At 58.8% G+C, this 22,079-nt stretch overlaps 8 protein-coding genes across 8 annotated transcripts; 4 read left to right on the forward strand and 4 right to left on the reverse strand.

Annotated features, from left to right (window-relative positions):
- Positions 1-157: 157 nt before the first annotated feature.
- On the reverse strand, positions 158-1,716 carry P884DRAFT_224824 (P-loop containing nucleoside triphosphate hydrolase protein; the record flags this gene model as incomplete). Its single annotated transcript, XM_069439599.1, has 2 exons — positions 1,168-1,716; positions 158-963 (listed from the first exon to the last, which is right to left on the reverse strand). Coding segments are annotated over exons 1-2 (1,002 nt in total), but the record flags the coding sequence as incomplete, so codon positions are not given.
- Positions 1,717-1,975: 259 nt separating this feature from the next.
- Positions 1,976-4,372, reverse strand: P884DRAFT_244391 (FMN-dependent dehydrogenase-domain-containing protein). The gene is made up of 5 exons (XM_069440367.1): positions 4,097-4,372; positions 4,005-4,038; positions 3,894-3,931; positions 3,535-3,810; positions 1,976-3,422 (listed from the first exon to the last, which is right to left on the reverse strand). Exons 1-5 carry the CDS (start codon positions 4,163-4,165, stop codon positions 2,331-2,333), a joined length of 1,509 nt encoding a protein of 502 aa, XP_069297451.1. The 5' UTR covers positions 4,166-4,372; the 3' UTR covers positions 1,976-2,330.
- A 759-nt stretch (positions 4,373-5,131) lies between these two features.
- On the reverse strand, positions 5,132-8,517 carry P884DRAFT_285393 (calcium-activated chloride channel-domain-containing protein). The gene is made up of 7 exons (XM_069443764.1): positions 8,269-8,517; positions 8,168-8,205; positions 7,111-8,072; positions 6,917-7,025; positions 6,152-6,851; positions 5,777-6,121; positions 5,132-5,594 (listed from the first exon to the last, which is right to left on the reverse strand). Exons 1-7 carry the CDS (start codon positions 8,319-8,321, stop codon positions 5,519-5,521), a joined length of 2,283 nt encoding a protein of 760 aa, XP_069297452.1. The 5' UTR covers positions 8,322-8,517; the 3' UTR covers positions 5,132-5,518.
- Positions 8,518-9,139: 622 nt separating this feature from the next.
- On the forward strand, positions 9,140-11,070 carry P884DRAFT_260192 (pyridoxal phosphate-dependent transferase). The gene is made up of 2 exons (XM_069441417.1): positions 9,140-9,228; positions 9,338-11,070. The coding sequence occupies exons 1-2, from the start codon at positions 9,180-9,182 to the stop codon at positions 10,825-10,827; spliced, it is 1,539 nt and encodes a 512-aa protein (XP_069297453.1). The 5' UTR covers positions 9,140-9,179; the 3' UTR covers positions 10,828-11,070.
- Positions 11,071-11,106: 36 nt separating this feature from the next.
- On the reverse strand, positions 11,107-16,193 carry P884DRAFT_224835 (uncharacterized protein). Its single transcript, XM_069439600.1, has 3 exons — positions 15,643-16,193; positions 12,718-15,584; positions 11,107-12,657 (listed from the first exon to the last, which is right to left on the reverse strand). Exons 1-3 carry the CDS (start codon positions 15,927-15,929, stop codon positions 11,294-11,296), a joined length of 4,518 nt encoding a protein of 1,505 aa, XP_069297454.1. The 5' UTR covers positions 15,930-16,193; the 3' UTR covers positions 11,107-11,293.
- A 563-nt stretch (positions 16,194-16,756) lies between these two features.
- P884DRAFT_300177 (translation initiation factor 2, alpha subunit) lies at positions 16,757-17,935 on the forward strand (the record flags this gene model as incomplete). Its single annotated transcript, XM_069444743.1, has 5 exons — positions 16,757-16,834; positions 16,898-17,060; positions 17,122-17,329; positions 17,388-17,624; positions 17,689-17,935. 5 exons carry the CDS (start codon positions 16,757-16,759, stop codon positions 17,933-17,935), a joined length of 933 nt encoding a protein of 310 aa, XP_069297455.1.
- A 412-nt stretch (positions 17,936-18,347) lies between these two features.
- Positions 18,348-19,237, forward strand: P884DRAFT_224843 (peptidase S24/S26A/S26B/S26C). Its single transcript, XM_069439601.1, has 2 exons — positions 18,348-18,691; positions 18,788-19,237. Exons 1-2 carry the CDS (start codon positions 18,408-18,410, stop codon positions 19,071-19,073), a joined length of 570 nt encoding a protein of 189 aa, XP_069297456.1. The 5' UTR covers positions 18,348-18,407; the 3' UTR covers positions 19,074-19,237.
- Positions 19,238-19,810: 573 nt separating this feature from the next.
- On the forward strand, positions 19,811-21,079 carry P884DRAFT_201658 (mitochondrial carrier domain-containing protein; the record flags this gene model as incomplete). Its single annotated transcript, XM_069438373.1, has 3 exons — positions 19,811-19,858; positions 19,959-20,256; positions 20,331-21,079. The coding sequence occupies 3 exons, from the start codon at positions 19,811-19,813 to the stop codon at positions 21,077-21,079; spliced, it is 1,095 nt and encodes a 364-aa protein (XP_069297457.1).
- Positions 21,080-22,079: the final 1,000 nt, after the last annotated feature.

A 22,079-nucleotide genomic window follows, 5' to 3' on the forward strand; every position in this document is an offset into this window, starting at 1 on the left:
GGGGGGGGTTTGAGCTCAGCTCAGCTCAGCAGCAACCACCCCTGTTCTTGCCGCCCCTTTGCTCGCGGCCGCCGCCACCGCCACCGCCACCACCGCCGCCGCCGGGCCACGCGGCCCTCTCCTCCTCGTTCCCGTCTCCGCCGCCGCCGCCGCCGCCGATACCAATGACGGGGCCGAAGCCGGGCGAGAACAGCCAGCTGCGGCGGTCCCTGCCGACGCGGAAGCTGCCGCGGGCGTTGGCGGCGTCAAAGTATCCGGGCGCGCCGGAGGAGCCGTCGGCGCCGTCGGCGGTGGCGGCGGCGCCGAAACCGGGGAAGCCGGAGGAGGAGGGGTCGGATCCTCCGGGGCCGGCGAGGCCGGCGAGGCCGGGGCCGAGGCCGGGGGGTGCCGCGGGCGACGCGGCGGCGGCCAGCAGGGCGGCCTGCATGCGGCGGTTCTGCTCGACCAGCTTGCGCGTGACGACGCGGAAGACCTCCTCGACGCCCTCGCCCGACTCGGCCGAGATCTCGTGGCACGCGTCCCAGCCGACCTCCTGGCCCCAGAAGCCGGACGACCGCTTGCTGCTCGGCGTGCGCGGCTCGACCGCCCCGAACCCGAATCCCGTCCCCGTCCCGGCTCCATCCCCCGCCCCCGACCCGGCTCCGGCTCCGGTCCCCGCTGGGCCGAGGAACCCGCCGGCGCTTGGGGGCGGGGTGGAGCCCATTCCCGGGTTGAGGTTCTCGGCGACGTAGGCGATGCAGCGCTCAAAGGGGACCTCGCGGCGGGAGGGGTCGCGGGCGACGATGTCGGCCTTGGTGCCGACGACGTGCAGGACGATGTCGGGCGGCAGGTTGCGGCGCAGCTCGGTCAGCCAGACGCCCATCTCGGCGAAGGAGGCGGCGTCGGTGATGGAGTAGCAGAGGATGCAGGCGTTGGCGCCGCGGTAGTAGAGCCGCGAGATGGACCGGAAGCGTTCCTGACCGGCTGTTTTTGTTGTTTTGTCGCCGTGAAGGCGGACGGCCGGACGAGCACGTTAGTTTGGGGGAGGAGGGGATTCTGCTACGCAACTCATTACATTTTTTGACGGGAAGGGGGTGATGGGAGAGAGGTGTTCTGTGGAAAGCCCGGCTGTTGGGGAACGGGAGGGGAGGGGAGGGGAGAATATGGGGAACAGTTAGAGAGGCATACCGGTATCCCAGATCTGCAGCCGCACCAAGGTGTCGGTGTCGGTGTCGACCACGCGCTTGGTCAGGAAGCTGGCGCCGACGGTGGACGTGATCTGCGAGGGTACGAAGGAACCCTTGCAGTATCGCATCACCAGCGACGTCTTGCCGACGCCCTGGGCGCCGAGGACGACAATCTTGGCTTCGAGGGACGACGACATGTTTGGCGGCGGGAGGCTACCAGGTTTGGTTTTGAGCTGATCCGCCCGCGGTCCGCCGTTGTGGTTTTGGAGATGACTCAAAACGCCCAATGTGGTACGATGCGATGCGATGCGATGCGATGCGATGCAATGCAATGCAATGAGATGTGGAAAGATGATGCGCTAATGTGCGTATGGGCGCATGAATGCGCGCGTGTGTGTGCAAAGAAGAAAAAAACCCGCCAATTCTGCCCTGAGTTTGCCGCTTGTTGAGCTTGTTTTTTGGGCCCGATAATTATGGCGGACTGACGCTGTCGATCGGGCGGCTGGGCGGGAAGCTGATGTTGCGCGTACCCATAACTTGGATGAAGGGTTGCGCCGAGCGCTGCACGAAATGAAGCTGTCTTGTTGTGGTTTCACCCGAGCTTGGGAGGCTGGGCGCGGGGACGCGGGGAAACGCAGGGCTATCGTTGTTGGGCAGTGAGCGGGTGCAGCTGACGGCATGCAAGCAACTGCAGGTGGAATTGGGGCTGATTGCCGGGCGGCTCGTGACTGAAACGGGGGAGGCCTTGCAGCGGCTCAACTGACGTCATAGCCTAAGCGGTGAAAATTGCTTGGTTCCTGGGTAAAGAGCAGGAGGGAAGAGAAGGCTCAGTAGAAAGATAGTTTAGGCGGATTTATAGGGTTTTGTGAGACTGGGGAACACCCAAGGTAGCGAGAAGTAGGGAAAGAGTAAGAGGAAGGAAAAAAACGCAAAATAAGGAGAGAAAAAAAAAACATGTTGCCAGTTCCTAGGAAGTAACTTAGTCCAACAACAATGCACCAGAACCAAAACAAAAAAAAAAAAAATCCCCTTTCTTCTATCCAACATGCCCGTAATGAGGTGCAGTCAACGCTCTGCCATGTGTACTCCGTAAATCTCTTCTGGTGAAAGAAACCAGGCACACGTCACGTCTCCACCCAAGATTCCTCCCCTTCCCCTTTTCCTTCACAGCTTCGCCTTCTCCGCCTTCTCCCCCGTCACCGACAACCTCTGCGGCGGGTTTACGAGGGGTTCGTACACGGCGTGAGACAGGCTGTCGAGGGGTGGCGAGCTGTGGTTGAAGAGGCTGCGGGCGTCGACCATGGAGGGGTTCAGGTCGGCGATGGTCTGGGCGCCGATCAGGCGCATGCCCATCTCCATCTCGTCCTTGAGCAGCTGCATGGCGCGCTCGACGCCCTCTTGGCCGTAGGCCGACATGGCGTACAGGAAGGGGCGGCCGATGCCGACGCCCTTGGCACCGAGGCAGAGGGCCTTGAGGATGTCGGTGGCGCGCCGGATGCCGCCGTCGATGTAGACCTCGATCTTGTTGTCGAGCCCGAGCTTGCGCAGGACCGGCATGGTCTCGGCCAGGATCTCGATGCCGGACCGGGCGAACTCGAGCTGGCGGCCGCCGTGGTTGGACAGGACGACGCCCTGGACGCCGGCCTCGGCGGCGCGCACCACGTCCTCGACCCGCTGGACGCCCTTGAGCACGATGGGCATCTTGGTGATGGAGCGGAACCATGGGATGTCGGCCCAGCTCAGGGCCGGGTCGATGAAGCTGCTAATGGCGCGGGCCGCACCCTGCGACGTGTCGGTCGCCTGGCCGCTCTGCACGTTGCTGCCCTGCTCCGTGAACTTCATCCGCATGTCCTTCTCGCGGCGGCCCAGCTGCGGCGCGTCCACCGTGATGAAGAGACCCTTGCACCCGCGCTTCTCGGCGTGCTGCACGATGCGCTGCGTGATGGCCCGGTCCTTGTTGACGTACAGCTGCAGCCACTGGACCTGGCCCGGCCCGGCGGCGTCCACGATCTCGTCAAAGGCGCACGAGGCGAGCGTCGGGATCATCTGGATCACGTTGTGCTTGTGCGCCGCCCGCGTGAGCACGACTTCGCCCTCGACGTGACCGAGCTTGCCCAGGGCGGTGGCGGTGACGTAGAACGGGACGGAGCAGGGCGTGCCCAGCATGGTGGTGCTAAAGTCGACCTTCTCAACGTCGACCAGGATCCGGGGCCGGAACCAGATGCGGTGGAAAGCAGAGTGGTTCTCGCGGAGCGTCTGGGAAGTTTCACACGTCCGGTTAGTCGGCTGACGAAGGAAGGAAGGGGGCGGAAGGGAGGAGAGAGGGCGGACCCGATCCCGGGTTCGGACAGCGGTTGCGTGAGCTTACAATCTCGTCATCGGCCGCGCTGGAGTAGTACCCCCACGCCGTCTTCTTCATGACCCTGCGAGCGACGGCTTCAAAGTCGAGAAGGTTGTAGCACTGGTTGAGGGCGGGCATTTCCTGAATGCGCTTCATCCGCTCCTTCTCCTCCGGGGATTCCTCGGCCTTCACCTGGACTACCGTCGACATGTCTACCGGACCCAGGTGCTTGGACTTGGGCAGGTACTTTTCCAGGGTGTCAGGCGGGTGGATGGGGTCGAACTCCTCTGTGGCATCTTTGCCCTGGTAGTCGTTAGCATCTGCGTAGCAGCAGCAGAAGCAGCAGCAGCAGCCGCCGTTGAGAGAGGCAGAGGGGAGAGCCTCACCGCATATTTGAGGATGATCTTGGTCCCTCCCGGGTGTTCTGCAGAGCGTCAGTCTTCAGTCTCGAGCTCCATGCTTCAAGGCATTTTTTTTCAACTTCAAGAGAACCATACCCGGCAGGAACTCGGTGACATCATATGCTCTTCCCTATGACGAGCCGTCGTTAATGGAATGCCGGACTGGATTGAACGGGAAACCATCGTACATGAACGATTACCCAACAGTCGTCGGGCTTGTTGTGCTTTGCGATCTCAACACCTGTCAATGGCGCCATATTCTGCTGTTCTTCTCTTATGACGGCTCGGCTCGAAGCGACTAATGCCGAGCTCGATGTTTTGCGATAATGCAGCGGGTTGCGGCAACAAGTTTGCGCAGATGTGCCCAATCCTAAAAGATACCGTTCTAGAATCACACGCAGCTAAAACTGAAATTCGCCTTGAAGTTGTGCATTCAAACAAGGGAAAGAAGGAATTTGAGAAAAGGTGATTCGAGGCAGAGTGGCCGAGGAGGATGGGTTCTGCGAGGAAGGTGAGTTATGCGGATGCAAACCGGGAATGGGCCGAACCAATTCTCCAATCGCCTTAGTGTATTAGCCGTCGTCGGCGCTTGTCGTCCCATGTCCCATGTGGGGGACGAGTCGAGCCAAGACTGACCAAGACTCTTGGGATGGCGGGGAGTGTGGAGTAAGGACTTGGGTAACAACCTGTGCTTATTTGCCTGCTTTCTCGTTGGGTTGTGTTCAAGCGCGCTGCGCACTTAGTGAATGCTACAGACTCCGTACTCTGCCGAAGTCAGCCGAAGATACAGCCCAATAAAAGAAGGCGAGGGGCAACCGAGGAGATAGTGTGTACGGATACTCCGCCGTGAATCGCAGTATTTTTTTTTTTTTTTTGGAGGGGCCCAAGTGCAAAGGTAAGGTACTTATGGTAGTGTACATACATACGTAACATATGTACATGTACATACTGCACTAGGCACATGCATTGACTCGGTGTAGGTACTCCGTACATCCTTACCACAAGACATGGAATGACTTATTTCCACTATCCCTGTCGTCTCGGCAGTCATTGCCCCGACTCAACCCTAGATCGAACAACGCGTTGGGAGAATAGACCAGCGCTCGGACCGAACTCGCTCGGCGGGGTTCCGGCAGATGGGAATGAAACCAAGCTTGAACACGCTGCGGTTACATCACAGATACCTACCTTGGTGAAAGAAGGTACTATGGAATGTACTCTGTATGTAGTATGTATGTACCGTCCTGATTGATCGCTAGACAATGGGGGCTCTTTGAGGCAGACTTTTGTATCGACCTAGGTTAAGATCGCCAAACCGTCGTCTCGGTACAAGGTAACCTTATCTTTTGACAATGTGAAGAGACTCAGATACCTCCAGTTTCAGCAGTCTCTCGATGTATCAACTCATTCACCTACAGCACTCAGGGTTCGCTCCAATTCAAACCATCCATCGCAGTTTCTTTACAAAGCGCCCACGCGCCCACGCCCCCACCTCAATTGTAGCAGGGTAAACCTGCATGAGTACTGGTCTTGCTTGGCCCCTGTTTGTGGGCGGTCTGCGCAAGTGATGAGCAGTCCCACGCGGCCCGATCAGTTCCACTACGGCATCGCTATGCTCTGGCCTCGGCAATTAGAGCCCTGCCGACCTGGATCGTCTCGGCAGCACTCCTCTGTCTCTGCCAGAATCTGTGTAGCGACAAAGTCAGCAACCCGCAGTGATGATTCTTGCCCAATTCTCCACATTGAAAGGGAGTGAGGAAAGGGGGGGGGGGAAACACGGAAACTAAATCGTAAATCGAGGCGGGTACGAGGGGAGGAAGAGAGCAGAAAATAATGCATCGAAAAGGAAGAAACAAAATGAGACTCACAGCTGCTCCGGCTTGCCCTCGCCCGCCACCGACAGCCGCCTGGCCTCTTCCTCGAGCGCGTCCCTCGTGATCTCCTCACCAGTACCGGCGGCGGCGGCGGCGCCGACGCCCGGCCCGCCGGCCCGGGCATCGTCGCTCACGTCCCAGTCGCCCATCCTCTCGAGCAGCCTCTTCCGGATGGCGTACCGCTCGCTCCTCTCCTTCTGCAAGCCGGGGCTGTCCAGCTTGCGGATCACGCTCCTCACCACGAGCTGCACGAGCAGGTAGGCGTGCTCGGCGAACAGGATCGACAGCAGCAACGCCCAGCCGCGAATATCCCACGGCGAGCCGTCCAGCCCGCCGGTGCTGCTGCTGCTGGTGGTGGTGGTGCCGCACCCGTTCTTGAACAGGAACACGAGCGCGGCGCTGGTGAGGCTGCCCATCCACGAGAGGAAGCCGAGGGCGCCCAGCCAGGGCCCGATGGAGTCGGCGCGCCAGGGGATGGGGCGCTTGCAGTTGGCGGCGATCTTCATGGCATCGGAGCGGGCCTCGACCCAATTGTTGACGAGGAAGGAGCAGGCGGTGAGGGGCCAGACGACCGAGAAGAGCGAGAGGTAGCCGAACTGGACCACCATCTCGCGGTAGTCGATGGCCACGTCGTACTCGTCCAGCTCGGCCTCGTCGCGCACCCGCTCGAGGAAGGCGGCCTCCTCGGGCTGGTCCCGCTGCTGCCGCTTCTTCTGCCGCTCGGCCGCGCCGCCCTTGTCCGAGAGCTCCGACTGCACCCGCTCGACGGTCCGGAAGAGCTTGCGCTTCGCGTACGGCACGACGAACTCGGTCGCAAAGTTGACAATCTGCGCCGTCACCGTCAGGTAGATGACCTGGCGCGTAAGCCTGTCCGGGTTGATCTTCCAGTCCATGGTCGGCAGTGGCTGCCCCTCAGCGGTGAAGCGCTGCACAGTGAGCTTGAACACGTCGAGGTAGGGGACCAGGATCTTGCCGAAAGGCACGTAGACGAAGGCCGTCAGGAAGATGCCCAGGTAGGAGGTGATGAAGTTGATGACGAAGACCTTTTGGACAAAGGCCGCTTGGTGGGCTACAAGACGGGGTCAGCGCAACCGAGTCTTTAACTCCACACCATAAGGCAGTAAATAATAATACCGTCATGGGTTCTGTAATTCTCAATCTCGGTCAGCTTCTCGGCCAAGCGGGTGAGAAGCGCGGTGAGCGTGGGGTTAAAGATGGTGAGGAGAACGGTCGGCAGGAATGCCTAGGATACGGGGAGGAGAGGCGCTTCGGTTAGCAGTCTATTCTCCCTCGAAGCATCGGCACAATTTTTTTTTGGGCCAACCCACCAAGTACTGCTTGAACGGGCCGTTGTAGACCTCGTTGACGAAGATCTCGATGGCAAAGCAGCCGGCGATGACCCCGCCCAGGGCCAGCACGCAGGCGGCCGCGAAAGGCACCTGCAGCAGCTGTCTGGCCAGCCTCTTGTAGGGCGAGTACACCTTGACCACCTCGCCCGTCACGGGATCAATGCCCTCCCGGTCAAACTTGAACTGCGTCCTGGGCAGCTGGATCCGGCCGACACCCCGGACGCCCCACTGGACCGCCAGGTCGGCCTCCTTCATCTTCCAGTGCTCGAAGAAGATGACGGCCCAGAGGCAGTTGACCACGGCGTAAACCCACGAGAAGGGGCGGAGCAGCAGCCAAGCGGCGAAGCCGAAGGCGGCAGGGAAGACGAGGAAGAGGAAGTAGGACTGCAGGAAGGCGAAGTAGAAGGCGACCTGCTCGCCGAACCGGTCGCGGATGAGGTTGATATCGGACTCGTCCAGGAAGTACTTCTTGCTCCAGCCGGCGATCCAGGCGCGGTTGAAGGCGCGGTCGTGCAGGGGGAAGATGCTGCGGACGAAGCGCCAGCGGCTGCGGCCTGGGGTGACGCCGGCCCCGCCACCCTCGTTGCGCGGCCGCGTGATGAGCTCGTAGGCCAGGCGCAGCCGCTCCGCCTCGGTGACGGGCTCCTCCTCGGCAAAGTAGCGGTCCATGGCGGCGGCATTGTTGGCTGACGACGGCGATGAGGAGGAGGAGGAGGAGGAGGAGGAGGGATCAGAAGGGGTCGGGGCGGAGGGCCGCACGCCAAAGAGCCAGTCCTGCACGCGGGCGCGGTAGACTTGGGACTTGAGCTGGGCCGGGGAGGCGAGTTTGACGAAGATGAGCAGGGAGGAGGGCGTGCGGCCGGGCCGAACCTCGGTTGCGAAGCCCACGGCGGAGAGATCCTCGATCAGCTGGGTGAAGGCGGCCTCTGCTTCGGCGGATTCTGCTTGGAGGGGTCAGCGAGGATCCGAAATGCAGAAAGCCCGATGGCGGGGAGGGAAGGAAAGGAAAGGAAAGGAAAGGAAAAAGTGATGGTACCTTGCGGGGGGACGTCGTAGGTAATCACATAGTCGACGCTACGAGTCGAATGCTAGCTTCAGCATTGGAGACCGCGGAAGGATCGCAGGGACTCAGCTCACTCAAAGTTGGACGAGGACTGCTTGTCCCCGTTTGGGCTCCGGGAGCCCGCCATGGCAACAAAGAGTCGGAGAAAGTCGGCAATTGCAGCTCAAATCCCCTCTGCAGCTCCCCAGATATCTCGGATTGATACAGCTAAGAAAATTACAAGTGAGAATTTGATTGAAATATTAACGAGATAAAAAAATGCGAAGCCGTGGTTGTGTTTGGTGGGATCGCTCCGAGCTCAAGCTCCAAGGTCGGTGAAAGGATGCAAAGGAAGCGGGAACGACGTCATCACGATGGGCGCCGCCGTGTCATCTTGCAGGGGCTAACCAGGGCTGTGGGCAGGCATGGTCTGTGCCGTTGCTTCGTGGGCCAAGAAAGTTTAAATTCGCACATACGGAGTAATACCGGAGAACTGCAAGTTACGGGGTAACTAGTGGAATCCGTACACTAATCCGTTTTATGTAACTAGTTAACTAACTATTGTTTTCGTGCCCACAACCCGATCGATTTGCTCGAAAAGAGGGTCTAGGTGAAAGGGTTAGGGTCTATAAACGCCGAGAACGTCCGGTAACGTTCCACTTATTGACCATTTTTGCTTCCCCCCTCAATCCTGCTCCTTCTGGAATCCCCGGAACAATAACACCGGACTCGGGGTCTGCACCACCCTGTCTTGCGGAAGTGCTCGCCATATCTGGAAACGTGGGAATCCTGGCATCGTGGGGAGAGAGCAAATGACGAGATAATCCTGTCTCATTATCCTCCTCCTCATCGTTATTTCTTTCCTTTTGCTTCCCTTCCACGATTATGCATAGTTAATATAAGTCGGCTACAAATACAAGAAGGCTTCCGTTGTCACGCCTTTTTGTGGATTGTACACGTACCCCCCCTCTCTCGGCCTTGTGAAGACGAACTCCAGCCTCCCAAGATGAACTCGCGGGAATTCAAAGAGGCGGCGACCTCCTCCATCGACGAGAGTAAGTAAGCTTGCCGTCCTTACTCCGGGCTGAACCGGGGAAAGCACGCCGCAGAAACCAAACTGACATCTTCTTCTTCTTTTTTTTTTCCCTTCCTCCTTTTGTTCAGTCATCAACTACTTCGAGACCCTCGGGTCGCGCAATGTCGTGTCGGCCGTCGAGCCGGGCTACCTCCGCAAGCTGCTGCCCAGCGAGGCGCCCGAGGAGGGCGAGCCGTGGTCCGCCATCCATGCCGACGTCGAGGCCAAGATCATGCCCGGCATCACCCACTGGACCCATCCCGGCTTCCACGCCTTCTTCCCCTGCGCAACCTCGTACCCGTCCATGCTGGGCGAGCTCTACTCGTCCGCCCTGTCCGGCGCCTGCTTCAACTGGATCTGCTCCCCCGCCGTCACCGAACTCGAGACCATCGTGCTCGACTGGCTCGCCCGCGCCCTCGGCCTGCCCGCCTGCTACCTCTCCACCGGCCCGACCCGTGGCGGCGGCGTCATCCAGGGCTCCGCCTCCGAGGCCGTCCTGACCGCCATGGTCGCCGCCCGCGACAAGTACCTGCGCGAGACGGTGCCCGAGTCCGGCCTCGACGAGGAGGAGAGGGAGGAGCGCGTCATGGTCAAGCGCTCCCGCATGGTCGCCCTCGCCACGACCCTGACCCACTCGAGCGCCCGCAAGGCCGCCCTGATCCTCGGCGTCCGCTTCCGCGCCATCCCCGTCCGGGAGGAAGACGGCTACAGGCTGCGGAAGGAGGCCCTGGCCGCCGCCCTGGCCGAGTGCCGCGCCCAGGGGCTCGAGCCCTTCTTCCTGGTCGCCACCATGGGCACCACCGACGTCTGCTCCGTCGACGACTTCGAGGGCATCAGCGAAGCCCTGGCCCAGCACGTGGCCCCCGGCCAGCCCGGCGAGGTCTGGGTCCACGTCGACGCCGCCTACGCCGGCGCCGCCCTCGTCTGCCCGGAGGTCCAGCAGTCGGCCCGCATCGACCTGATCGAGCGCTTCCACAGCTTCGACGTGAACATGCACAAGTGGCTGCTCGTCAACTTCGACGCCAGCTGCTTCTTCGTTCGCAACCGCGACTGGCTGACCAAGGCCCTGAGCGTGAACCAGGCCGTCTACGGCAACAAGGCCTCCGACGGCGGCCTGGTCACCGACTACCGCGAGTGGCAGATCCCCCTGGGCCGCCGCTTCCGGAGCCTGAAGATCTGGTTCGTCATGAGGTCCTACGGCATCAAGGGGATGCAGCAGCACATCCGCCGGACCTCGCAGCTGGGCGAGGAGTTTGCCGCCGCGCTGCGGGCCAGGCCCGACCTGTTCGAGATTGTCACCGGGCCCAGCTTCGCCTTGACCGTCTTCCGCGTGGCCGCCAAGTCGGGAGAAGAGCCGACGCCGGAGGAGGAGCGGAACGCGCTGACCAAGGCCCTGTACGAGAGGGCCAACGCCTCGGGCAAGATCTGGCTGACGAGCACCAACCTGGACGGCAAGTTCGCCATCCGGCTGATGACGGGCGTGAGGACGACTGAGAGGCAGCACGTCGAGACGGCCGTCAAGCTGCTGACCGAGATCGCTCAGGAAGTGATAACCGGGAAGCCTGTAAACTTGAACTAGGACAATACATAGTATAGTGGTGCACTGGTCACGCAGCATGCAGAGGGATCTTCTTACCTTTGTTTCGGCTTCTCGCCCCTGCAGCACTCGCACCTCTTCTAAACCCCCTCCCCCTACTTCCCCCTCACCAACCCCGACCATGTGAGACGGATACACGGCCATGTGCCCCTTGATCCTAGTCAAAAAAAGAAAAGCAAACTCGAGCACTCGACACTCATATCAATGATTACTCGACACTCCTCCACCATTATTAGAGAGGAGGTAACAGAGAGACATGCAAGGTTACAACGCAGCGCTATCTGACCCCACTGACTCCAGAAGACACCGAGCAATGCTAGATCCAACACCTCGCCTGCTGAACAAGAAAAATTGTTGAGAGAGAAGAAAGAGATGTAGTAAGAAAAGGAAGGGGAAAGGAACAAAGAACAAAACAAGTAAAAAAGCAATCAACGCCCGATAATTCCAACTATATGCTTGCCCTCCTCGGCGCCATCGTCCTCCTGAGCGCCTTCTTGCCGCCCATCTCCTCCCCGAGAGGCAGCACCCCGCGATCCCGCAGCTTCGCCAGGAACTCCTGCCCGTACTCGTAGCCGACGGCGTAGATCTCGTTGAACTTGCCAAACTCGAGCGTCCCGTACTCCTCGACCGGCGGCCGCATGTAGATGCAGCCCGGCAGCGTCTTGGCCCGCTCGAGCGCGTCCACGCTGCTGACGTAGGCCAGGCGCGCCTGGATCTCGGCCAGCGTGGGCGGGTTCGGCACCGACGAGAAGGGGTTCCACCGGTTGAAGAAGGCCCACAGGCCCGAGAGCGAGTCGCCAAAGGCCTGCGGGGTGTCGTCGTCGAGGGCGCCGACGTCGACGGCGAAGATGACGTCGGCCCCGAGCGACTTCATGTGCGACACGGTCAGGTTGTCGACGTAGCCGCCGTCGAGCAGCATGCTGCCCTCGTCGCACAGCGGCGGCAGCAGGCCGGCCAGCGACATGGACGCCCGCACGTACCGCCACGCGTACCCGCTCGTGTGGAACTCGGCCCGCGACTTGGAGATGTTGGTCGTGTTGCAGTAGTAGTCGAGCCAGAAGTCCTCGATCTGCGTGTTGCCAAACGCCTTGAAGATGCCCCGGTTGAACTCGTGGCCCGTCGTGTACGACGCCGACGGGTACGTCAGGTCGAGCGCGAACCGCCACACGCTGGCCATGCGGCCCGAGAACTTCTTGGCCGCGTTCACGATCGGCACAAAGTCGGCGTGCCGCGCGTACAGGGCGCCGATGAAGGCGCCAATCGAGGTGCCGCCCACAATGTCGATGGGGATGCCGGCCTCCTGCATCGCGCGGATGATGCCGATGTGCGCGAGGCCCCTCGCGCCGCCGCCGCCGAGGACCAAGCCCACGGACTTGCCGCACAAACGCCGGGCCAGCCGGTGGAAATCGCCCTTGAACGGCGCATCGGGAGAGTAGAAGGGGCTGTGCCGCAATTTCCTGGACGTGTACTTTTGGATCTCGGCTTGCAGAACCTGAACTCGTTCCCGGAGACTCGGGCCCCCCGGCTTGGCTGGCGGGTGGATCGGCACCGCGTTGGGACTGTAGGTCATCTGCACGTGGAAATGGCCTCCGTTGATCCAAACCCGGTTTTTGAGCCACTTCCTCGTAAGACCCGGGGTGGAGTCGCGTTCCTGATGGATGAGTACGAGAATCTTCCTCGCAGTGGACTTCATGCCGAGCATGAAGCGCTCGTACTCTCCGATTTCGGGGGAGCCATCGGCCAGGCCGACTAGGAGGACGCAGTCGGCTTGTGCGATGCAGGTTTGTGTCCAAGGAGCGTTGACATTCGTGTCTGCGTTTGCCGTCAGCATGGGATAGCGCTAAACATGAACGCTCCATCAGTGAGACCTACCGGCCACGTAGATCACGAGCCCGTACTTCTCCTCCAGGTCCGCCAGATACTGCGATAGCTTGAGCTTGCCCATCCTGTTGAATGCGTGCTTCCCGAGATGGTTCAGAACGGCCGCGCTGTTCAACGACGTGGCGCCGTTTGGAGTTCCGACCTCGGTCAAAGCATTGAGCAGCCTATTGCCAAACTCCGCTACGGGCACGCCAGCAGAGACGGGCAAGATGGCAACAGTCCTCAGATTGAGCGTGGTCGAGCTCTTGTTGACCGAGCTCCTGCCGGAAGGATCCTTGAAGCCCAGCATCGTCGACGGATCGTCGATCAGCGCCCTCATACGGGACGCGATAATCCTTGAGATCTTGATGGTAATATTCGGGTGCTCTTGAGCCAGGCTCTTGAACAGCGTGCGCGGGAACTTGACCAGCTCCGTATCCCGTATGGCGTGCAGGGTGCCGGAGCGGGAGGACTCGGTGAGCACCTCGAGCTCGCCCACACTCTCGCCCTGGCCGAATTCGGCCTTGACATTCATACCGCCGCCCTTCCGGTCTTCGACCAATCTCAGGCGCCCGTTCAACACAATGTAGATGGCCTCGCTCTCGTCTCGCTCGTGGTAGATGACCTGGCCGGCGTTAACCTGCAGCCACTCCAGGGCGAAGTCGATGTGCAGAATCAGCCGGGGAAGCAGATTGGTCAGCCTCTTCGCCATGGCGAGGAGGACAATGGGATATTTGTCGACAATCCTCTCAATGGATGCGAGTGGGAGGAAGCCGACATAGACGTCCGTCTTCGCCACGACCTCGATGAAGGACCTGTACGACGAGATGGTACCGACGTAACCGGCGAGGCCACCGGGCTTGATCAAGGCAACACTTCGGCGACTCGTCTTGGGTCTAGCTTCGGCGCCGTCTACATTATCGCCACTGCGCATAGAGTCCGCAAACCGGTGTGAGGAATAGCGTGGCTGGGCGCTGTCCATAGCATAGATCGATGACCTGCCACGAGCATGGGCGGCGTCAGAGGATGAAGCAATCTCTCGGGTGCAGATGTCCAGGAAGCCGTCCACGACATAGTATAGACCGGGGTTTCTCTCTCCTTGTTCCACCAACACCGACCCCTTGGGGAAGAAGACGATCTCCATCTCGTCCTGCATGTCTTGCGCCAGAAGCTGTGGGTTTGGCGAAGAAGGCATGGATGCGGACGTCATCGACTCGGTCTCGCCGTCGAACGATCCATCAAGCCCATCCATGAAGCCAAATGCGTGGTTGGTAAAGAGCGTTTTCTGCCGTCGCTGTTCAAGCGATATGAGCCGTGGCGAGGCCTGGTTCGAATCCGCGTCCTTATTCAGACCGCTGTTTCCGGTCAGGCCGATGGCCCTGAACATACACTCGAGGATCGACTCGCGGAACAAGTTGTCCTCGTCCATCGTGTCTCTCTTGTCGAGTGGAATATGGACATTTCGCTGAGTCGCAAACGGGTTGAAGGGCCGCTGAGCCAGAGGAGACGTGGTTTCTCTCCGCAGGTCGAACTGAGAAGCCGATCCATCGGTAAAACCGACGGTCTGCGATCTGCTGGCGCCGCCTCTCGACTGCTGCAGGTGCGTTGCAAGATCTCCCGCACTAGGGACCACCAGAGACGACGAGCCAGCCATGGAGAGAGTACGCTGCTTGGAGAAAGCCTGCAACGCTGCCTCCTTCCGAAGACTGGCTGTCGAACGGCGGCGGCGGCCGGCGCGAGGATTGTGCAGAGCTATTCCCTTGCTGACATCCACCTCGCCGATCCGCTCCCTCTCTCGCCTGAACTTTTCCTTGAGTCTGTCGAGAGCATCGCCACGGAGATGGTTGGGGAGTTGGTGGGTCGTGTACTTGAGCATCTGGCGCTCTATTTGCAGGACCTCGGTGGACAAGCCGAGATAGTTGTATGCGGTTGCAAGAGTGACCCTCTGAAAGCGTGACAAAATGACGTGAACAATATGTGCTGTGGCCTTGGGATAGATCTTGATCAATCGTCGAAAGGCACTAGCAGGAATGATCGCAACAGTCGTGTCTACCGTCGCCCTCGCGATAATGTCGGGATGAGCCGAAGTGGTGCTAATCCTCTTGGGAACCGGTCTCTGAGGTTTGGGGAAGCCATTGCCGTCAAGGGAGATGGGGGGAACACGGGGGAGGCTAGGGTCGAGGTGCTCGGGCAGGTTCTCTACCGAGTTCGATGCAGACTCCTCCGGCTGAGGAGTGGGCGGGAGCGAGTCCGATCTGACCGGAGGTCTTCGAAAATCTGCAGTCTGAGGGTAGTTTGAAAAGAGGGCACTATGGTGAGCGGTGCCGGGCTCCGACCCGTCTTCATCTGTTTGCCGCAGCGGGACGTCTTCGGTAAAGAGAGACATGATCGAGAATAACGACGACATGGGAGCGCCATTTCGGACCTCGGTCAGCAACTGGTATCGTTGCTGTCCAGGGGCAGGGTGTTCATCGTCGCTAGAAGGCCCCTCGCTCGCGGGGTAAGGACTGTGAGCGTAGCGGCGGCTGTAATTTGATGACTTGACAAAAATCTCCACCAGGCCGTCGACGACGAGACAGAAGCCTTTCTCCTCCTCTAGGTTGAATGTCTCGCCGGCGATGAGCTTCCGGGTCTGCATACTGCGGGTCAGCTCATGGAATACAGGCCGCTCGAGATAGCCGAAGATCTTGATGGCGCTGAGAAATTCGTCAAAGTAGTTGGACAGGCCAGGCTTGATGCCCTCTTCGTGGCTGTCGGGGAAGAGGTCGACGTCCGGCTCCTTGCGCTGGGGTTCGGGGGGCAGCCGCGAGTACATGTTGAGGTAGCGGTAACGGACAACCCAGCTGATGGCGGCTATCATGGCCGCAATGATGAGCATCCTGGGAAGCGTCAGAACCTCCGTGCTGCCTATGTTGTCACTCGCCGGCCTCTACTCACAGAGTTGTTGCGTTCATGGTGACCGTCAAGCTCGTCGAGAAGAGGGTGTACAGCAGTGTAGGAACCGAAATGGTGGCCAGCTTGATTGCATAGTAAAGCACCATCGAGACAAACTGCAGAATCCAGAGAACTAGCCTCGCGAAGAGGCCGAGCCACGAAGACGAGCCATGGGCGTTGGCGACATCGCTAGCTGCAGCAACGGCCGACGACAGCGGGTTGGGATGACGGTCGACGGTTCCCGCCACAGCCGTCGCCGCCGCGAGGGCAGTCGAGTTCACTGTATCCATCACAAATTCCCTGCTCTTCTGGTTGAATGCTGGCCAGTGTCATCGAGATTGCGCGCGGGAACTCAGTGTTTTTGTTTTGGGAACGCTTTAATGTCGCGGTGTTCAGCACCGTGACGGCCGCCGGATTTCGTCGGCTCTGCTTGAATCTCTAATACAGTTCCCGGCTTTTTGGCGTCTGGATTGAAAGGAATTCAGGGCAAGAAACCGGCAGGCGCGAAGCCTCCAGGGGAATAATAATGAGTTGGTGTCTCCAACCTCCAAAGCGCAACTTCCACCTCCCTTCTTCTATTTTTTAAAAAGATTTGTCCACGAGCTTCGGTGAAATGGGGCTCGACCTGCGGCGCCGAGAGCTCCTGAAAGGAACCGGGGCTCCAGCGGGCTCTTGCTGACGTCGATTCGACTCGAAATCGGGCGTGTGGTGGGGCATCCTGGTCGCATTGGCATGACAAGGGGGCCCGCCCGTTGCCGAACGAGTCCTCACCCCGCAGCCAAACGGACGCACCAGCCACATCCCACTTTCCAATCTGCCTGTGCGCGTGTGCGGCGGAATTTTGGCAGGCGAATTCTGAAAATACTGCGGGCCTGATGACTGTTCTTTGAGCTCAACTTCGCCCTCCCGCATTCGACCAAGAGCACGGCTTTCCGAACCCACCAGAAGCCTAGCACTGCTATATCCATTTCTTCGAGCCGGAGAGACGCAATCTCGCACTTTTGCACCCTCGACTTCATAGCGGGCATAATACACCTTCCGGCGCACCTGCGCGAAACCAGCGAAATCACACCCTCATCCCACTTTGCCCCGCCTGGGAACGGCACCCCCCGTCAAGATGTCGTTCTCAAACTGCCGGTTTTACGAGGAGAAATACCCCGAGATTGACTCCTTCGTGATGGTGAATGTGAAGCAGGTAAGGCGTTTTGCGGGGTCCATCGCTCTCGGCCTTCCCGCGCGAGGCACTGACTGCCAGTAGATTGCCGATATGGGTGCCTATGTCAAGCTCCTGGAGTACGACAATATCGACGGCATGATTCTTCTTTCCGAGCTTTCGCGGCGTCGTATCAGAAGTATTCAAAAGCTTATCCGTGTCGGCCGCAACGAAGTCGTCGTCGTCCTCCGTGTCGATAAGGAGAAAGGTTGGACCCCGCCACTGCCGTTCGTCAGGGTGCTCTGCCATGATGTTAACAGAGGGGTTAGGATATATCGATCTCTCCAAGCGCCGCGTGTCGCCCGAGGATATCGTTCGCTGCGAGGAGCGGTATAACAAGAGCAAGATTGTGCACTCCATCATGAGGCACGTCGCCGAGAAGACGCAGACTCCGATCGAAAGGCTTTACGAGACAATAGGATGGCCGCTGAACAAGAAATACGGCCACTCCCTTGATGCCTTCAAGCTCTCAATAACGTACGTTTTTTTGAACAGGGCGCAACTTGGCCAAGGGCTTTACTGATTCTTTGCGCAGCAATTCTGATATCTGGGCCGACATCACGTTCCCGAGCGAAGCTGTTGAGCAGGAGCTCAAGTCGTACATTGGCAGGAAGCTCACCCCGCAGCCAACCAAGGTCCGTGCCGATATCGAGGTTACTTGCTTCAGCTACGAGGGCATCGACGCCATCAAGGCCGCTCTTCGCACCGCCGAAGCTCGCAACACCGCCGAGACTCAAGTCAAGTGCCGGCTAGTTTCTCCTCCTCTCTATGTGTATGTTTCTCCTCACCTTTGTACCATGAATGCGATTATGAACCCAATGACTGACGCACCGCAGCCTAACCAATACCTGCCTTGATAAGAATGCGGGTATTGCGCGACTAGAGGAAGCCATTGACGACGTCCGCAAGTCCATTGAGGCGGCCGGCGGCCACCTCGTCGTCAAGATGGCACCCAAGGCGGTTACCGAGTCTGATGATGCAGAGCTTCAGGCTCTGATGGAGAAGCGTGAGCGCGAAAACGCCGAGGTCAGCGGCGACGAGAGCGTCAGCGAGAGCGACGACAACATTCCCGAAACGGTTTAGGGACCTAGCGTAATGCGGGGGATAGGCTGGTAGGGAGGTTGAATTGGCACCGTCACCTTGAGGGTTGGGAATATACCTCGAACCGGGGAAGGAAGGGGGGGGAAAGGACAGCGAGCAGTTTCCATCATGACCATTGGTACGACTGGCGTCTCCGGATTCTAAAAAGGTCAGACTCGGTAGACAAGGTAGCTATCCTAGGACTGCAGAGGTAAAGAAAAAGGAACAAAGTAATGCCTGACTTTAACTCGCAATGTGAGATTTTTATTTATTTATTTATTTTTTTTAATGAACCATGTGCCGCGTTGACCCCCTTCAAGACTCGGTTGGTTATGTACCAATCGAGGCATGCATCACCGCTTATCGCTTTATCTTGATCCGAGTCTCAAAGACCCGAATTGCATCAATCCGTCACACCATCATCCAACTTAGAGGTCCCCAATAACCTCACACCTTCAAAGGTCAACCAATTCCCATGGCGGCGCGATGGGCATGGGGGTTCGCCGCCGCCGGAGGAGGAGCAGGACAACGGTCTAAGTTCCTCCGGCAAGTTTCCCACTACCTCATCCGCTACGCGACGTGGATTCCGCCACTCATTTGGTTCAACGCATACGTCGCCGAGATCACCTTGATCCGGGGCCCATCCATGTATCCGTTCCTCAACCCGCACTACAACGAGTCGCTCCGTAAGGACCTGTGCCTAGTATGGAAGCTGTATGCACAGGAGGGGCTGCGGAGGGGGATGATTGTTACGTTCCGGTCGGTGTCCGCGCCCGATGCTCTCACTCACTCCGCTCCATGGCCGCTTTTCTCTCTCTCCCCTTCAACGCGCAGTGAGCTGACGTGAGGCACCAGAAATCCCTACGACCCTAACCGCATCACCGTCAAGCGCATCATCGGCTTGCCGGGGGACGTTGTCAAGACGAAGCCGCCGTACCCGTACGAGTACGCGGTCGTGCCCGAGGGGCATGTCTGGGTTGAGGGGGACGGCGACAAGAGCCAGGACAGCAACCACTACGGCCCCATCTCAGCGAGGCTGATCACGGGGAGGGTCACGCACATCCTGTCGCCGTGGGAACGGGCGGGGAGGATCAAGTGGTGGGAGCACCCGTTGAGGACAGGGGTGCATAGGGCGGCGTAAGGGAAACATCGGGAAATGAGGCGCTACACTACAAGACGGTTGGCGCCGAGCGGGCGAGTCGGTTGCGGCGAAGCTGTAGAAGCAAAGACCTTGAAAGTGTATCCAGTTAATTTGATTCTTCTGTAGGGATTTAATGCATATATACATAGGTACGGAGTATGCAGACTGAAATACTGGCGACCGGCGTGGCTGACCAGGGCGATACTCAAACAACCCAACCTCGCGGATTCAGGTTGATTCTCGACAATTACCTTACTTAGCTCCTCGTAACTCAAGAACGAAGCACAAGGGCACCTGCGAGTCTCGCCCTCGCCCGTTTTAGAGGTCAGGGTTACGGCCGGCAGCCTAGAAGGCGCACGGGCCATAACCCTGTAAAAACGCAGAGGATCGGCAAACCCGCCTAGAAATTTGAACCCGGAACTTAGTTATATCCCTTCTGCGTTTGGGAAACGCCGGGCAACCCGCGACGTCGCGACGCCGACAACCAGAGAATTCTTGCCCGCTGCCCGGGCGGCGCATCCTTCGGATCTTTTCACTCCAGGGCGATGGTGCTTGGCCTCGAGACGGCCAAGAGCGCCCCCTCGACTGTCCCGCCCTCGCCCTCACCGTCGTCGCCCGCACAAAGCGTCCCCGTGTCGGACCTTGACGGCGGTCGACATGCAGATCTTGCGCATATCCTGTCGCATGTCCCGTCCCTTCCTACCGTCGAAGCCGAACCGCTACGCTCTAAGCATACCATGAGATCACAAGATGGAGAGGTCGAAGGGCGCCCGCCTTACCTTCACGTGCGTCGCCGAGCCCCGTTTTGTCGTTTCTGTCGTTTCCCTCGTCGCTTTCTTCTCCCCGGCACAAGAGCTGCGCGCTGACCGTACACCGCATTCGCAGTGCATGCTTGCAGGAGGACTGGGCGGATCAGCTGGCGATATGCTCATGCATTCGCTCGACACAGTTAAGACGCGGCAGCAGGGCGATCCTCACATCCCGCCACGGTACACGTCGCTAGGGTCGTCCTATCTCAAGATCTTCCGACAGGAGGGGATCAGGCGCGGCCTCTACGGCGGCTGGGTCCCAGCGCTGGCCGGCTCGTTCCCGGCGACGTCCTTCTTCTTTGGCGGTTACGAATGGAGCAAACGGCAGATGCTCGACCACGGGGTCCAACCGCATCTGGCCTACTTGATAGCCGGTGAGTTCCGTAACCTTGGCGACCTGGAAAAGTCTCATCTCCTGACCGGGTCTCCCGTGTTTCTTTTCCTCCAGGCTTCATCGGCGATTTGTCCGCGTCCATCGTATACGTGCCATCCGAAGTGGTCAAAACCCGTCTGCAGTTGCAAGGCCGATACAATAACCCGTATTTCACGTCGGGGTACAACTACAAGGGGACGACCGATGCTGTGCGAACCATCATTCGCACCGAGGGGTTATCTGCTTTATTCTACGGCTACGGCGCTACCTTGTGGCGCGACCTGCCATTTTCGGCCCTCCAGTTCATGTTTTATGAGCAGGGACAGAAGTGGGCGCACCAATGGAAGGGGAGCCGCGACATTGGGTGGCACATGGAGCTCCTGACGGGAGCGGCTGCCGGTGGTTTGGCCGGCACAATCACATGCCCGCTCGATGTTGTCAAGACGAGACTCCAAACCCAGGTCCATCCGGGGGCCGGAGGGCTCGGCCCACCACCAGCCGAACCGTCAAATATCGGGGCGGTCAAGGACGGGCATGCCACGACGACCGCCGAGGCGAGCCAAAAACTGCAAAAGCGGCTAATCTCCACGTCTTCTCCGTCCACGCACACGCCCAAGCCCGGGGCCGTCACGCTACAAACATCGTCTGTGATAACCGGGCTCCGGCTGATCTATAACAGTGAAGGCATTGCGGGCTGGTTCAGGGGCGTTGGGCCTCGGGCCTCGTGGACCAGCATTCAGAGCGGGTGCATGCTGTTCCTCTACCAGTCCATCTTGCGCCAGCTGGAGATGTACATGCCGACCGAGCGGCGTGAGCTGGTCTAGTGATGAACATCTACTAGAGAGAGAGAGAGAGAGAGAGAGAGAGAGAGAGAGAGAGAGAGAGAGAGAGAGAGAGAGAGCGCCCGGAACGATGACTTGTATTATATAGACCACTTTGTACCATTTTGTGTTCGATACCGGCGCTTGGGAACACAAAACTACGGGAGGGCGTTTGGTGTGGAACTTGTGCGGACTGGATAGATATCATTCTAGAGATAGATATGTAGAGAGAGGCACGCAATTCTCAATTCTTTTCACCCAGCAAAACCACGGGCACGGCCGGACAGATATGCATTTAAACGAATGCGGATACGAAGTACCACAGATAAGTTGCCGTCAGTTGTGAATGCCTCGATAACTTCGGAAACATGTAGAAAGTTTCACTGCGTTCTATGGGTACCTACCCGGTGGTTAGTGCTGACTAATTAGTTCAGTACTACCACCTGTCTCCCGACAGGTGGGGCCAAAACCCCCAGACATGCCAATATTGCCGGACAGGTACACGTCCAAATATATATCCAATTTTACCAGTCAACTCCCTATATTCAAAGACATAACCACTGCCACAAGCCCAATTTAACCACTTTCCTATATACGATGCCTCTGACCGACTATATCTAGGAACTAGCCAGTATATAGGCCGCCAAATGGCTCCTTACCGCTTAAACGCGCTACCAAACTAGCCGCTTACCCTATAGAAACGAACCTAGTATACGGCATATAGCTCAACTATTTAAGACTAGAAAGACCTAGGTTAGCTAGCACTTGAAGTCTTTAAAGGATACTAGTCTTCTAGCTACTAGTAGTAACGCGATTAGAAGACCTTAGTCGCTTCGAAACGACGAAGATTCCGCCCTCGAAGGATATACATACTAGCTTATCGAATCTAGATCTCTTATATAACGAACCTAACTCAGACTTCTTCTGAAAGGGTTCAGACGAAGGTAGGTTAAGCGGAACAAACGTACAGGTCGTCTAAGGGATTTAGTGAAGCCAAAGGGTT

This window comes from Thermothelomyces heterothallicus, assembly GCF_042370625.1.
Source record: "Thermothelomyces heterothallicus CBS 202.75 unplaced genomic scaffold P884_scaffold_12, whole genome shotgun sequence".
NCBI lineage: Eukaryota > Fungi > Ascomycota > Sordariomycetes > Sordariales > Chaetomiaceae > Thermothelomyces > Thermothelomyces heterothallicus.